Source organism: Sceloporus occidentalis, unplaced genomic scaffold (genome assembly GCF_023333645.1).
Source record: "Sceloporus occidentalis isolate IW3139 unplaced genomic scaffold, rSceOcc1.0.p SCAF_7, whole genome shotgun sequence".
In the NCBI taxonomy this organism is placed as follows: domain Eukaryota; kingdom Metazoa; phylum Chordata; class Lepidosauria; order Squamata; family Phrynosomatidae; genus Sceloporus; species Sceloporus occidentalis.
The window spans coordinates 20697771-20715536 of record NW_028316987.1 but is presented as its reverse complement, the minus strand read 5'-3'; the positions used below and the strand labels follow the sequence as shown (position 1 = coordinate 20715536).

The 17766-nt window shown below is 40.1% G+C and overlaps 1 protein-coding gene across 2 annotated transcripts in view; it reads right to left on the bottom strand.

The window, feature by feature from the left end:
* Positions 1-13122: 13122 nt before the first annotated feature.
* The window catches only part of CENPC (centromere protein C), a 34399-nt gene continuing 29755 nt past the window's right edge, over positions 13123-17766 (bottom strand). The window contains exons 17-18 of one of the 2 annotated variants that reach the window (XM_089532329.1): positions 15812-15884; positions 13123-13812 (exon numbers count right to left, since the gene is read on the bottom strand). In XM_089532329.1, coding sequence (XP_089388455.1) covers positions 13800-13812; positions 15812-15884 — 86 coding nt within the window. In that variant the 3' untranslated portion in view covers positions 13123-13799. The other variant, XM_089532328.1, reaches the window with a different exon arrangement.

Below are 17766 nucleotides of genomic sequence, written 5' to 3'. Positions count from 1 at the left end.
TCTGAATGTATTATACAGAATGTGATAAAAAGCCATCTGCAGATTCCTGAATGAGCATGGCATGGAATAACAGAACAAGTCATCTTATGGTTTAGTAATAGGTTAAAAGAAAGGAAGGGGATATTAGGAAACAAATGCTTTTCACAATAGTTGAGAAGAATAAGATGTGTGGGCCAGTAATCTGAACTGATGCTATTTAATTTGTTTATAAGTGACTTGGAGTTTGGAGTGAACAATAAAGTTGCCACATCTATGGATTACACCGGTTATTCTAAGGGCACTTGATGCTGCCATCTTGGTAAAGCCAAGCAGTGTCTAGTGAGAACTAGATGGAAAATCATCCAGAAACCCCAGTTTCTGCTGCTTCGATTCTATAATGGAAGAAAAGTTGGAAAAATATGTACTGATAAAATAGACGGTGAAAACCCATACAGACTATGAACAGTCCTACAGAGCTCTATGAACTGAAAGTGGAGTAAGGACAAATCCAACAATTTTGCATATTTGATTCCAAGAGATCCTGGAAATGGGCTGGATTGCATGATGAAAATGTCAACTCAGTAGGTGGTGGTGGAAAAGACAGATTTCATGCTAGGGATTAATAAAAGGAGATTAAAATAATGCTTCTAGTATTGTAATGACTTTATAAACCCACATCTGGAACGCTATGTGCAGTTCTTGTCACTTCTCAGAAAACACAGCATGGAGCTGGAAATAGTGCAGGAAAGAGAACCAACATCATGAGGGAGCTGATGCACCTTCAGTTTTAAGGAAGAGGTAAGGCACTTAGAAATTTTGTTTCTAGATTTCATTTGGAAAAACAGACAAGTTCGTTTATTTAATTTATTTGAAGTGTTTAGATATCACCTCCCAGTCCACCAAAAGCCCCAGGCAATGCGCAACAGATAAAAACATTTTAAACAATACAGAAACAAAAGATTAAAAACAAAATAATCTTTTAAACCTTTTCTAAAAAATCTAAAAGTAGGCCTTAATTTTTTTTTTTTAAAAAAGCAATTAAAATAGTGAAGTTTTAAACACCAAAAGCAATGCAGAGCAACCTTGTTATAGCTCTCTGCTAGAAGCTCAAAAAAAGATGAAGGCAGCCTAACTTCCTTTGGCAAGGAATTCCAGTTAAGATGTTGCTACAGAGAAAGTCTCACAAAGATGGGAGTTTAGCTTCATTTGAAAAGGGAAGGACTTAATAGTGATCAACAAAAGTGTACAGAATGCAGCATAGCGGAAGCTGATGATATTTATATGTGCTTAAAATATATACTAAAATAATTTTAAAAAATCATGATTGCCACTCATGTGTTAAACAGTTAAAGGCATACAAAGAGAAATCCTCACTTCTAGTTCATTCTTAAATCTGAAAACTGTAAAAGCAAGGCAGATTACTGTAATCCAAACCAATTAGCCTGTCCAATGCCATGCTTTTCTGAATTGGTTCAACTGATCAGCCACTGAACTTTACTCTTCTTGAAATTAAAAGCCTGGTTTCTGACAAGGTGTAACTAGTTGGATGCTGTTATTTTTCTAACTGATGCAGTTAGAATTAATCTTTTGTGTTAACTGAATTTGTTTTTATTTAAATTTTTTAGTGTAAGGGTCAGCCCAATCTATGCATTAGGCAAAGTGAGGCAAGGAGCCAGCCACCTTAAGTGACTGTTATTGGGTGTTAAGCAAGGGCAGCAAAAAGCTGTTTAAGTACATTATTGCAATTTTATTCCAGGGAGAAGAGGAGGCCCTTGTGCGATTCTGTGCCTCAGGTGCCAAAATAACTGGATTAGCATCATTTACTGTGCTTCTTGGCTTGGAGCAGGATATAAGTCTTGAGACACTGCTGATGAATGCTGTTTTGGGCAGACAGGTAGAACTGAAATTAAATTAAAAATAAATACTTGTGTTTTTTTTTCTTTCTGGTGCTTCTACATAGCTTTTAGAAAACTCACCCTTGAGCAAAAAGTGGGCTTCACACACCAGCTGCTCTGTTGGAAGAGTCTGATCTGAACTGGAGCCGCTGAAGTTGTCTACTCTTATGACCAGTGACTGGTTCCAGATGCCCTTCATCAAGGACAGTTTCATTTTATCACCCCATCTTGTGTGTGGCGTCTCTACCTGATTAGACTAAAAAACCTTTAATCGCTAAATGAATTAATAGACCATCCTTGATTTCAAAGTCATCAGCATTCCCTAATTAATTTTAAGTACTCCACAGGTGGATATTTTTAAATTAGTGAAAAAATGCAACACCTCAATGAGCTAGGGAACAATGTTTGTTAAAGCCAAGGAATAGGTAGAAAGAGCGATGGCGGAGGATCTGTTGATGAACTGAGAGGTTCAACTATTGGCAAATTGTAGAAAGCAATATTGCAAAAAACAGAGGTTCAACTATTGGCAAATTATAAAAAAATAACATAGCAAAAAATGTTGGCATTTCACAGCTTGGATCTGCTTCATACTTAGCTGGAAAACTTGGTGGGCATGTTTGGTTGATTGCTTATCCTCACTAACAATCCCAAACACCATTACATAAGAAGTTTGGTTTGTTGCAAGAAAAGGGGGTTAGGGCTGGAATGCAGCTCCTCAAATGGGCAGAGCAAGGATGTATGGGGGAAAGTAGAACAACATATCTTATTAACTTTTCCCTCCCTTCCTCTTATGTGTAGGGTCACTGGCCATGTGCCATAACATAGCCATGTTGTGAATCCCCTTGCAACAACCAACGATGCATCATGCAAATGAGGAAACCCACAGCATGAAATAAGTTATCTTATACAGTATAGAAGTGGTGGTTAGTGGCTCCCCTGTCAAGAAGGTGGTGAATCCAGATTTTAACCAATACTTTAAAGGAATCTGTGGCCTGTTACAGACTGCCAAAATAAAGCTGCTTCGGGTCTCTTTGGAGGTATGCTATTTAAATGATGCATGAGTCCTAAGAGTCCAGAGGTTGCGCCAAAGCCACACTCCATTCCTAAGCACTGGAGTGCAGCTTTGGTGCAGCTTCTGGATTCTTAGGATGCATGCATCATTTAAATAGCATACCTCCAAAGAGACCCGAAGCAGCTTTATTTTGGCAGTCTGTAACAGGCCTAGAGTTGGAAGAGACCACAAGGGCCATGCAGTCCAATCCCCTGCCATGCAGGAAGTTGCAGTCAGCTTTCCAAGGTGCAGATCTCTATTCTTGAACAGGTTCAGCACCATGGATATCTCCTTTAAAGCTATGGAGAATCTGGAAATTGATTCTCTGCCCCACTGACATGGGAACCACCAGTTACTATACGTTTGCAAGCAGCACCTGATTATGGGGGTGGCATTTTTTTCATGCCCTTTGTATTTCTAGTCTCATGACCAATATCCATAGCGGTATATATTAGTTTAGGTGCACCCCTTTCTTTTTGAAGAACACACCTCAAAAAATGAAGTTAAATATAGCTACTGCTGCTGTGTTTCAAACATTTGCACTAGATTTTGCACATTGTTGTTGCATGCAATTGCTATAGCAGGTAACACAGCTTTGTTGTGGGATGATATTGCGTTTCACACTCTCGCACTAGATGTTGTAATAAAATTCTGCACATTGTTGTATGCAAATGCTATAGCAGATAACGCAGTTCTGTTGTGGGAAAACATTGTGCTTCAAACACTCTCACTAGATGTTGTAATGAGAGTTTGTACACTGTTGCTGCATGCAAATTTTATAGCAGGTAACACACTTCTGTTGCAGGAAGACATTGTGCAAATTCTTGTGCAATATCTACAAATGCAAAAGGGCACCTTTGGTCCCAAATCTTTTGCTTACAAATGAGACAAATAAATGTTTAGACAGGCTTGTATCATTCAGGCTCACTTGTCAGAAACAGAACCAACTGAAGTTCCTTGGCTAGAAGTGGCACTTGATCTCTACACTCTTATGGCAGATCCTTGCACAAAACATGGTTCCTCAAAGGCATTTCATTACCAGTAAAACAAATAAAGCTGCTTCTTTTCTCTGGTACCAGAATTTCATTAGTTTTTTTCAAATGTCTTGATTCCTCATACAGATAAGCTGTAACTACATAAACATCACTGGTAAATCCTGTATTATTTTATTTTAAACCCTGCTTTTCAGAGTCCAAAGCAGCTTAAAAATAAAAAAGCAAACAAACAATACAGAAGATCAAGTAATTCTGAAGGAGAAAAATAGAAATGGGGGGGGGGGGGAGTCAATGCTCACCAGAGCTCTGGTGCCACAGCAAACCATGGTTCCCAGAATTCCACAGCACTGAGCCACGGTAGTCAAAGTGCTATCAAACCAAATTCTTTGTGTAATGTAGATGCAGCCCTTGTTAGTTATAAGCATACAGCCCAAACAGACAGGCCAAAATAAAGCTGCTTCGGGTTACTTTGGAGGTATGCTCTTTTAATGACACACGCATCTTAAGAGGCCAGAAGCTGCACCAAAGCTGTGCTCCAATTCTTAGAACTGAAGCACGGCTTTGGCATGGCTTCCGGCATTTTAGGATGCATGCATCATTTAAACAGCATATCTTCAAAGTGACCCGAAGCAGCTTTATTTTGGCCTGTCTGTTTAGGCCCGTAGACTAGTTAGGAGATAGGAAAAACAAAAAGGGGGGATAACAGAAGGCTGTCATTGAAAAGAAAGTGTTCATCTCTCCCAGCATTCCTTCTTCAAGACTGTATGTAATAAAAGGAGAAGCTGGAAAAACATGGAAAATGCAGGGATTGTTGTTGTTGTTGTTGTTATGTACCTTCAAGTTGTTTCTGACTTATAATGACTCTATGGCAAACCTATCACAGCATTTTCTGTGTCTGAGAGTATGTGACTTGCCAAAGGTCAGCCAGTGGGTTTCCATGGCCAAGCAGGGATTCAAACCCTGGTCTCCAGAGTCATAGACCAATGATCAAACCACAAAGTCACTCTGCCCCACATGTATTATTCTGTGGATTAGGCAGGACAATTGTACAACAAAAGGTTTGCCTGCTAGCATTCTTCGTAATGTTTTTCTCCCGAGGGTGAATGAGTCAGATTTGTTTTATTACAAGGGATTTCAGGGCTCCATTGTGCAAACAATTCCACTTTAAGATTTATAAAATATAAAGCACTTTAAGGTTGATAAAATATACATTTTAAAAGGCCATGTGGAAACCGTACTCACAAACCCTATTAAACCTTTATTGTTGAGCCAAACAGACTGCAATATTAGCTTGTGTGTGAGAAAACAAAAGATGCCAAAGTAACACAGAAAGGATAGTGGAATAAGAGAAAGGAAAAACTCACAGTTGGCTTCAGGATATCGTTAATTTGAGACACTCTTTTAGGAGCCACCTTTATATTTGCCACCCAGCAAGACAACGTCATCTCTCCCCTCACATTAGAGGGACAGAAAGATAAGGGAAGGGAAGACTGCCTGTAGTTACTCCCAAGGTGCAGCCTTGTTCTTTTTATCTGCTTGGTCTTGAAGTATGTTTCAGCACAGCCTGCTTTCAACAAAGATAAGTATCTTCCTATAATACAAAGGTAACACACGACTGCTGTCCTGCAATATCACTGGTTTTACACCCGTCTTATGCTTTTTAACCCATCTCTCTTGGGTTGCATCTGCACTGCTGAAATAATGCAGTTTGATACCACTTTAATTGCCATGGCTCAATGCTATGGCATTCTGGGGGTCTAGTTTTGTGAGATATTTAGACTTCTCTGCCAGAGAGTTCTAGTGCCATGACAAAAATGCAGATCTCGGGAATGCATAGCACTGAGCCATAGCAATTTAAGTGGTGTCAAACTGCATTATTTCTGTGGTGCAGATGCAGCCCAGATTGCACCACATTTGAGCTGGTTGGACTCCCCCAAAGAAAATGGGAACAGTAGATGAGGATTGTCAGACTTCCAGTTCTTTAGGAGTGTGAGACACATACCAAGTCCACCTTTCTCCAATGTTGACTAAAACCACTCTTTATACCTTGTGGAAGATTCCTTGCTTGCTGCCACATTGCAGAATTAATGCAGTTTGACACCACTTTAACTGTCATACCTCCATCCTATGGAATTCTGGGATTTGTAATTTTTTGAGGCACCAGCACTCTTTGGCAGAAAAGGCTAAAGACCTTGTAAAACTACAAACCTCAGAATTCCCATAACACTGCACCATGGCAATTAAAACGGTGTCAAACTGCATTAATTCTGCAGTGTAGATGCAGCCCCTGTCATTTTAAACACCAGTTACAACTTTAAACCCCCAACTACCTCCAGAAGAAAGTGCAAAGGCAGACTTACTGCTGAACATAAAGAAAACAAAAATAACGACCATGGAGGATTTACATAAATTCAATCTAGATAATGAGGAAATCCAAATTGTTAAATACTTCCCATAATCTGGATCAAACATTCATTGATCAGAACAGAGACTGCAGTCAAGAAATCATCAGAAGACAATGAATGGGAAAGGCAGCTATGAAAGAATTAGACAAGATCCTAAAATGTAAAGACATACAACTGCATGCTAAAATTAGAATCATCCAAGCCGTTATATTCCCCATTACCATGTACAGATGTAAGAGCTGAACAGTGAAGAAAGTAGATAGAAAGAAAATCAACTCATTTGAGATGTGATACTGGAGAAGAGGATTAACAACCAAATGAATGGGCCTTAGAACAGATCAAGTCCAAAATCTCCCTGAAAGCCAAGGGCCCAAACAGACAGGCCAAAATAAAGCTGCTTCGGGTCACTTTGGAGGTATGCTGTTTAAATGACACATGCATCTTAAGAGGCCAGAAGCTGGATCAAAGCTGCGCTCCAGTCCTTAGGACTGGAGCATGGCTTTGGTGTGGCTTCCAGCCTCTTTAGAACCTATGCAACATTTAAGCAGTATACCTACAAAGTGATCTAAAGCAGCTTTATTTTGGCCTGTCTGTTTGGGCCCCAAGATGACTAAATTCAGGCTGTTGTACTTTAGCTACATCATGAGAAGGCAGGACTCATTAGAAAAGACCATAATGCTAGGGAAAGTAGAAGGCAGTAGAAAGAGAGGAAAACCACATGCCACGTGGATAGACTCAATCAGGGAGGTCAAAGGCCCAAACCTGCAGGACTTGAGCAGAGCAGTTAAGGGCAGGGGATTTTGGAGATGTCTCATTCACAAGGTTGCCATGAGCTCAGGTTGACTTGAAGGCAGTTAACACACCTCCATGTCAGCATGGTCAATCTTCAACCTGGTTTCCCCTGTGTTGTCAAATTTGGGGGTCAATCTGTGGAAGCCTTTTTTTTTTTAAAGAGACTATTGGTTGCTCCATCCCCAGATTTGTGGTTCCAAGGGCAGAATGTGATTTGTCCCACTCACCCTCAACCCAAGTCTCAGTGAGACTTCAACCCTATAATAAACAAGAAAGAAAGAGTTCAAAACAATCCAAATTCCTGCAGGGAAGAAGGAAAATGCATGAACATCAACAAATGAACTATACAAAAAAGTGCAACAAGAATGAACAGATGGAGTCATTTAAGAGTGCAGAAGATCTGAGCGGCTGGGGGTAGTAGAGTTGAAATTAAAGATAAAAATCAATGCAGATGGGATCAATAAAAATGAATGAAATCAACCAAGATCTGGCTGCATCTTCAATTATACCCTTTATTTCTTTGTGGGGGAAAAACAACAGCCTGAAAAAAGGAATTGCTTTTCATGGGCCTGAAGCAGTTTGTTCTCCTAAAAAAACACCACACTTCATCCCTGCTAAACTCTAAATATAGTGTCTATAATGTTATCTTTAATATGCACATAATTTGCAAAACCTATTTAGGGCACACAATCTATTTCCACAACTTAGGAGAATGATGAAGGACACTGCATTCAGTTATGTTTGACTGAAATGTGAATCTTAATAGCAACCAGGCTTGGGCTGAGTCCCCCCTCCCCCCAAAAAATTCCTCAACAAAAGCATTATAGGGAGACTAGGTAATTTAATTCCACTTTGCTAAAATGTGAGTGCCACTCCTATAAGAAAGGAACATATTTTTTTTGCCCACTGTCAAGGTGGAAATTGAACATTTTAGTTAAAATATGTACAGAAAGTAAAAGGATACTGCATTTTGCTGATAAGTGTGACCTTTTTTTCTGACATAGCACTGACCTCTAGCGGTCTAGTTCTTAAAGATCAATTGCATTGAATGCAATAGCAAATTCAGGGTGTGCCATGTTAGGTTGTTGCAAAATAAACTAACCATAATCATTTAATAATGGTACAAAACTATATGGACTATTGTTGTTGTGTGACTTCAAGCCGTTTCCAGATTATGGCAAACCTATCACGGGAGTTTCTTGGCAAGATTTGTTTCGAGGGGTTTTGCCTTTGCCTTCCTCTGATGTTGAGAGTGACTTGCCCAATGTCACACAGTTTTCCATGGCGGAGGGAGGATTCAAACCCTGGTTTCCAGAGTTGTAGTCCAACGCTCATACCACTTTACCATGCTGGCTACACCCAGCTTCATTCCGATACAATGACAAAGTGGGTTCTGGCCCACAAATGTAAGCACCCTCACACATCATTACCTGCCCAAGCAGTTCAAGTCTTTTAGTTATTTTTATTTTAGACAAATGAAAATATTCAATGTTTCTTTCCTTCTGGCCCCACAGCCTTAAAATGAAGTAGCATCAATATTTAAAAGACATATGCAACATGGTGCTAAAAAGCTCTTGGCCCAGCCAAGAAGGGAATGACCCAGAGGCATGAAACTTACATGCAATTCCTCATATTCACCCTGAAGTTTGACGCACTTGGCACATCATTTCTCAAATTTCTTTAGCCCTTCCCCAAAAGCCTAAAACAAAATAAAACAAATTTCTGATGTCTGGCCACTGAAATACTGCTCTGCTGCTATCACCTCTGAATAATTCAAAAACGTCCTTCCTTGACAACTCTTTTTAATATTTGGAATCAGTAAATAGTCAAGTGGAGTAGATCTGGTGAGTAGGCCAGTAAGGTAGATAGCCTATGTACGTAAACCCCAAATTCTTCAAAACATCCATCAGCTTGCCAGCTTTATGAACAGGTGCAAAAGGAGAACACCTTCCTGAAACTTCCCTTTCTGTTTTTCCTTCAATGCCTCCTTTAATCAGCATACCAGGTAAGAGTAGTATTTTGCATTAACTCTTTGGCCTTTCTGAGGACGGTCAGTCATCGAAATACCTTCCATACCCCCCCAAAAAACTGTGGCCATGACCTTTCCTGTTAACCTTCGAATCTTGAATTTGTTTGTCCATGGAGAACCCTAGGGTCACCATTGTAAGGACTGTTGTTTTTGGTCTCTATATCATAGTGATGTAACCATGTTTCATCAAAAGTGACAAGTCATTCCAAAAAATTATCACTAGAGCACTCAAAATGCTGCAAAATCAACTTGCAGGTATCCACACAAATTTGTTTCAGGTCAGCATTCAAACATGTATTTATTTATTTAACTTATATCACATCTTTCTCCCAAAACAGTATCCAAGGTGGCTTGAATTTTGGCACCCACCTAGCTGACACTGACAGCTTCTGCATAGCCAACTGCTCATGAATTATAAACCCAGTGCATTTCTGGGATATCTCTCGCGTCTCAGCAATTATTTTAGCTGAGATTCACAGATCTGCCAAAATCAGGTCATGAACATGTTGAAGAACTATTTCAGGAGTTGCCACTTTTGAAGGCCTCCCAGACATTGCTGCACCGTCAGTCTCAAAATCTGTGCTGAAAGTTGACATGCCACTTCATCGCTGAATATGGCAGGCACTTGCCACTCAATGTTTCCATCATACACTCATAAGATTTCCTTTGGAATTTTCTTCTGCAGGAACAGGAACCTCATTAGCTTGTGAACATTTCACACACTTTTCATTGACATGGTTCTATCAATAGTCTGAAAAAAATTCAGAAATTAGAGCTACCGTCCTGCAAACTGGCAGTTTACAATGCAAGTGAACGCTCTTTCAAGCTACAGTGACAAAATTACAGTCAGATTTTGGGATGTGGGTCGGGCCAAGAAATTTTCAGGGCCCCTTTGTAGTATCCCTTTAGTTAAGGTAATTAGCAGCAAGGATAGGTTGTTGCTTTTGAAAGATGGTGAGATAAATATTTCTGAACTATTCACTAGTTAGATTAGGATATAACCTCTATGTGTATATAGATTAAAGCCATTAGTAAACTTTTGTTTGAACTTCAAGCTACTTGCGTTGTTTTTGAGTCAGTCTCAGGTCTTAAGGATGTATAGTTAGACAAGGACACATTTTCTGCTACTCTGCTGATTTAATGCTAGACCTCAACAGGCTTGGCTTTGATATTTAAATATTTTTGTTTCCTACGCAAAAGCTGAAACCTTAAGAACTCAACTTGCCCGAAAAATACTAGGAGGGGCCTATAACTGGCATCTACTCAGGAGACATTATACTAGGCTAGCTCCTTCATAACAGGCTACCATTAAGACAAGGAGAAAGGCAATTCAGATGGCAAAACTTTTTGGGAGGATGGTATGTCCTTTATGACTACTGATGTCATTCTAAACCCATCTGTGGATTTGATGGGGCAAACCCCCTTACGGCTGCTCTTATGTCAGTGAACAGGATACCTGAAGCTACTTAACAAGTTGACTGGGTGGAACGCTTTCAATATTAAGAATCAAAGACAAGACATGATATACATAGGTATGTGTCGCTCAGGCCAGATGAAACTATTGGGGAAGAAGTTGACAGCTTATAACAAACTTATTATGGTCTTAATTCAATCACAGTAGATCCACTGAATCAGTGGAATTTACACCATTCAGCAAGTAATTCAATGAGTCCACTCAAGCTAGGATTAAACAGCATTCAGGCTTTTCTTTCCAGCATTACTGAAGCCGTCATTCATTTCCTGAAGTTAAATCTGTCAAATAATGCAGATCCTTACATTTCATAAAGGTATGATGCTTTTGGGGTGGGGCAATCAAACCAGAGTCAGTATGGCAGAGGGAGAACACCAGGAAAGAAATCTGCTACCTGTCTGCTTGCACACGTTCCAGTTTGCATCTCTCCTGGTGGACAGCTGCCTGCTTCAGACACCTACATTTCCTGCAGAAACAGGCCACAGATACTGAGCCAGCTATTGGCTAATAAGCTAGACCACCTGTCCCCTTTGCAAGGAATGCCGCAGCAGGCCTGACACCAAAGTGGAGGTCACCCCTTTGAGAGAGCTGGTTCAGGGATGGAGCAAGGGCCGGTCGTTTTGTTTGGGACAGGGATAACTTCATGGATTTTATAACTTTTTTTTAATAACCAACTTTTCTTTAAAAGAATATGTTATATGGAGAGCATGGGAGGAGCATCTCAGAGACCAGAAATTATGACAATAATGAGCTGAGGGAGATACAGCATAGACAGACAGTCCTACTTTGATGGTAGATTGATAGCCACAGGGTGATAGTTACCCTCAAGCTGTTCCTCACTTCAGATAGTCTGAATAGCCTTGGCAAGAGACTCCCTGGACTGAAAATGCCATTTCTCAATGCCAGGTTGGTGAATGGAAAAACATCCTTGATTCCAGAGTTAATACTGGATGAGCATGTCAATCTGGCCTACATTACAGACACTTGGCTAGACAAAGCTGGGTGGGAGGAATCAGCTTCTCCCAGTTTGCCCACCTGTGCCCCCTTTACAGCAGGAGCAGCCTGATGTGAGGGGCAGAGACAGAGTTGCAGTAGTCTATGGGGATTCCAACTCCCTCACGAAGTGACCTGTTTCACAGTCTCTTGGGTTGAAGTGTGTGCTTTTGAAGGTGGGTGCCAGGACATGAAACCACTGGTAGAGCAATTCCAGGATTTGGGGGGTTCAGTGTCACCAATATGCTGACACCCAATTCTCTCTCTCTCCTTTCTATCTGATTCCGAGGAAAGTGTCTCCATACTGAACCAATGTCTGTTGTCAGTAATGGATAGGATGAGGGCAAGCAAATAAACTTAATCCAGAGAAGACAGATTTGCTCCTGAAAGTCAGATCAAGGATTAGGGACTCTTCCTGTGCTGGATGAGGTTATACTCCCGCTGAGATCTCAGGCTCACAGCTTGGGCGTTTTCCTGGACTCAACTCTGAACCTGGATGCCCAGGTTTCAGGAGTACATTTGCACATCTAAAATTAGTGTGCCAGCTGCACCCACTGAAAAGCCAAATCTGCCTATGGTAACATATAACTTGGTAACAACCCATTTGAATTACTGTAACATACTCTACTTGGGCTACTTTTGGAAAATGTTGGACCTTCAGCAGGTCCAGAGTGCTGCAGCCAAAATGCTGACTGGGGCCAGTTATAGGGAGAATCTCTCTTTTTAAAACAGCTTCCAGTCACAAATCAAAGTGCCGGTCATGACCTATAAAGCTCTATACAGCTCAGGTCCAGACTATCTGAAAGACTATCAGCCTCAGCAGACCAGTGATAGTCCAGCATTGGAGCAGAGTGGGGGTGTGGCATCCACATGACACATGCCCCGACTCCGTTCCCAGGCTGGCACAATGCCACACGCCCCACTGGATGGCAGGTGGTGTCACAGCGCTCCTCTGGGACTGCATCCAGATGACACAGCACCAAAAGAGCATCGAAAAGTCATGGCGCTGGTGGCTATGGCGCCCTTTCTATGGCACAGAAAGGCCAGATCAGGGCCACGGCATGTAGATCTGGCGCTGAAAGGGGCAGATTGTTCAGCCCCTATCTCTCCCTATGAACCTACCAGAATCCTTAGATCCAAAGGGGAAGGCTTTCTCTCAGTCCTGTCACCATCACAGGCTTGCTTGAAAAGGACATGAGAGCGTTTTCAGTGCCTGCTTCTTCCCTTTTCAACTTCCTTCCATGGGAAGTTATGCTGCCCCTCACTGCTTTCCTTTCACCGGCAGGTTAAAACCTTTTTGTTTAAGCCTGCTTTTAAAGTTTTATCTTTTTATTTTTTTGTAATTTTTAAATGATTTTATGCTCTTTAATGTAGTGATCTTAATTATTTTAACATTTTGTTGTAAAGGTTTTTTAATTGACTCTCTCTGGGAGCTGCCTTGAGTCCCATTCTGGGAGAAATGAAGCATACAAATGCAATACATACATATATACATAATGACTTTTTATTAATTTCAAATTTTACATATACAAAGAATCAAACCACATAAGCAGAACAATATCTAACATTTGAACAAAGCTATTAAGCACAGAATGAAAGATAAAACACAAGTATTCCTGCGCAGATGTTATTCATCCTTTCTGCCACTCTGGCCATGCCATATCCATTTGCATGGTTATCTGAGAGACCTTAGAGAAGCCCTGCCTTCATCCCCAGCATTGCAGCAGTACTGCACCAGGAAAGCAGAGCAGCAAATTGCTTTCAAGGCATAACACAACTTCCTCCCACTTGTCCAGTATAAAACAATGCTTCAGTTGTAGTAGAAGCAGCAGGTTTGGTTTATGCCACTGAAGCTGTTAGCATGAGAGATTCTGCATACTTATCCTACTTAGTGCCATATTTTTCTAGAAAGAATGCAGTGCCCTTGGTTTCAGAGTTTCAAAACTGTTTTTAAAAGTTTGTGTCATTTAAGTAACTGTACTTTTTATTACAAATCAGAGAACTTGTGCATTTCAAACCTTCAGACAAAATATACAATTCCGCCGCAAAAATGGCCTGGATTTATTTTGTCATCTGGGAATGTATAACTGGGGATCCAGGAAGGAAACAAGATCCTGAGAACCCTTGCAATTTTTAACATCATGATCTCTGAAGTCTCCCAAGAAATTTGGACATGAAGGTAACTTTTATTAACTTTCTGACCTGAAATGAAAAATGGTTATTATTAAATGTTGTTTGCAAAGAATTACACATCTTTTATAAAACTAATTTTCAATACAACTACAATGGCCCCTCGGTACTCGATGGGGCTTTTCCTGGACTCACTGGGAAACCAAAATCTGTGGATGGTCAGATCCCATTAAATACAGTGGAATAGTAAAATTTTGTCCCTTATATAAAATCGCAAAATCATGGCTTGCTTTTTGGAATTTAAAAAATATATATTTTCAAGCCATGGATCCGTAAATAAAAAATTGGTGGATCTGGAGGGCTGACTGTATTGCCCCAATTCAACTGATGAACAGTAAAGGAAGAATATAAACAGATCACATGCAGATTTCTTTATGTAACATTATCTGCAACAACTAAATGCATCCACTAAAACAGTGTGACTTTGTGGCTTAGCATCAACCTTCTCTATCCATCTGTTTGCAACTCACTTCAACTGTCTGGAAGAGTGCATATACATATAAACAAACAAGACATATGCTTCAGTGGTAAGGCCACTGCTTTACACATCAGCCTGTTTAAGCCAGTGGTGTAAGTATAAGCAGTAGTTTCCTCACTTATCTATCTCTCGTCATGCAGAAGGCCAAAAATGAGAAAAACAGTCTGACAAAATAACCAATAGGATCTTGCCTTTCTACTTGTCCCTTGTGCACCATAGATTGGGGCCACCGTAGTTCAGTGGAAGTACAAGTCAAAACAAAGGCCGACTCTTTCTGTGTTGGTGGCCCCTTTTTATGGAATAATCTGGCATCTGTCTTCTGGATGCTTGTTATACAAGAGGCACATTAAATATTTTTCTGTTTAGGCAAGCATTTTAAGCTTCTAGTGTGATTATATTCAAATATGTCACCTTAAATGCAATAATATGTGGCAGCCATGGTAAGGCTTATTTACATTAAAAGACGTCCTTTCCCTCCCATCCCATACACCTACTGCTAAGGAAAGGTTTATAGGTGAAAAGCAAATTAAGTATCCAGAATTTCTTCCTTCTGTATGTCAGTCCAGCTGGTCATATCCAGCTCATATCAACACTCAATTTTCAAACATATTGGAGTTAAAGGTAAATATCAACAAATGAAAGGGTGATGAGGGCTCTTTCATTTCTTTTTGCTAAGTGAATTTCAGCTGTTCCAAGTAATTTGGTGTATATTGATAATAGGGTTATTCATTGTTTTTGTAAGGTCAAAGCTAAGCTTGTGGAAGACAAATTGCTCTGTATGCTACTCCTCCCAGCTGTCAATGAAAAAGGCATAAAAATTTAATTGAAGTAGGATGTGTACTTAAACACTCAGGAATTTATCCTCAAAATCTTAACTATCAGTTCCATCATCAATGGAAGTTCGTCCATTCCCCAATGTATTTGCAAAAAAAAAAGGAGTTATGTATAAAAAGTTTAACACTATATCTGAACATCCCTGCTTTTGTTAATTTGATCCTGCCACAAAATTGTGCTTATTTCAAGTTATTTGACTTGCAGCTCCACCTGCTGGTGTATCCTTGTGCCACTTAGACATGTCCTTGTAGCTTAGAAATATTTACACCAGGGTGGGCAAAACACAGTCTCCCAGATATTGTTGGACTACAGCCTCTGGCAATCCTTGCTACTGACTGTGCTGGCTAGGGCTGATGGAAACTGCACTCTAAAACATCATATGAAGAACCACATTTTGCTCACCTCTGATTTATCCCTTACAACAGGCACTCTCCATTTATGAATAACATTTTTACTAGGGCAAAAAAAGCAAGTCAGGGAGTCAGATTCCTGCCTATACCACAGTATTATTTGCTAAACTTTTAGATTCCACAATAAGCAGGAGGAGGGTGTCTCCCCATTTACATGGTTATACATTACACAAGAAAAGGGGGGAAACGGGAGGCAATAGATAAGAGTTATAATTTGGGTATGTTGGATCTAGAATCAGTCACACCTAGAATAAAACTGTAACTGGATCCAACTCAAAATTTCTCCTACCTCATTCCTTTTAGCTGTGTGAAGCGAATGATACATTCTTGATTCAAGAGATTACGAATGTTGTATATATTCCCTAAAATGAAACACAGGTGGTTTGCATTATAGAACAACTTTTTTCTGCTTTATACATTGAGAAAAGAGATGGTTCATCTTTTAGTTACAGTCAGCTGACTGCAAGGCATGCTTCCTAAAGCTTTTACTACTTTTTCAGGATGCCATCTTAATTACTTTTGAAGGAAGGCCATCTGGAGCTTAAGGGTACTGGGAAGTTTGGTGGGATACAGACCACCCTAGTTTGCTGCGCGAGGGAGCCGCAGCGGACAAACCGTGCGGCTCCCTCACACAGCAAAAAACCCCTGCAAAAAGCGGGTTCTTTCTGCAGCACCCTTATGACGCTGCAATGGCGCACGTCTTGGCATCACAAGGGCACCAAGATGTGCGGATACATACGGGCACCGCCATTTTTACACCCTCGTCATGTGCGAGGGGTGAGGGGCGTCTGAAAGCGCTGCCCCTCGCACGTGACGACAGCACCCCATACGCCCCATCTATCCAGCATCTTTGTTTTTTTCTGGACCCAAAGAGACAAGTGCAAACAAAAGGCACTTTGACCTGGACAAGAGCTTTGCCACCTCTGATTTCTATCAACTGTTTCCTACAAAATGCAGCTCCCTGCAGCAGCTCATGTAACTTTCTGGAACATTCACTGACCATCAGTAGTGACTAATCCACATACACAATGAGCCACAGAGGGAATGGGTGGATGAATAGGAAGAGTGCATTATATGAACAGAACTCCCACTTACAGTTCCTTGGATACAAGCCATTTAATTTGATTAGCATGGCTTATAATATTCCTTCAATTCTACTAAGATGTGTTTATCAATATCTCTACACTGAATACTAGTTTCAGACTTGTTAAAAGTATATGGCAAAAGGATAACCCATCCAATGGGACTGGAAAAGATCTTACCCTATTTCCAATTCTACAGGTATAATATCAACTGAATATATACATAGCTGCGGGAGGACTATGATTCTGCAAGAGATATTCATGTAAATAAATAAATAAACAAACAACAACTTGATTACAAGGATGTTTCACATGTTCAATAAAAAGTGTTTTGTTTAATTTACTGCAGGGCATGGGGAGACTGGGTGCAGACCTAATTTCTCCTAAAAAATCTAAACTTTTGTTAAAGGAAAGGAAATGTCATTTTTATCCTCTATGCTTACAAACTGGTAGGAAAAATCTGCTGAAATTTTATAAACCATAAATTAACTTGAAACAATAAGCTTAGTCTTCTACAGAATATGTGAAGTAACCCTGTAACCACATTTATACACATCTGTAGGTATCTTTTACTCTTTGAAGGCTTTTAAAAAATCTTTACTAATACATTTTATGTTGGCAACTATTGGAATGTTGACTGGAGCCAGTTATAGGGAGAATATAACTCCTTTGTTGAAATAAGCTTGTCTGGCTACCAGTTCATTTTTGGGTACAATTCAAAGTGCTGGTCATGACCTATAAAGCTCTATACACCTTTGATCCAGACTATCTGAAAGACCATATCTCCCTATACCAACCAGAAAGAGTCCTAGGATCTACAGGGGGAGTCTTTCTATTGGTCCCACCACCATTACAAGCTTGCTTGGTCCAGAAGAGAGACAGAGCCTTCTTTGTGGCTGCTCTCACTCTCTAGCACTCCCTTCCACAGGAGGCTAGGCTTTTCTTTCACCAGCAGGCAAATAATTTTTTATTGAAGCAGGTTTTAAATATATTATTCATTGTCATGTACATGTTTTTAACTTTCATATGTTTTATGTATTATATGGTTCTAGCATGATATTTTTTATGCTTAATTTATAACAGTTTCAAAACTCAGGTTTGCCAGTAGAAACTGACTACAAACTGTATAACACATACAGCCTGCTATTACAGTCAGGTCAAT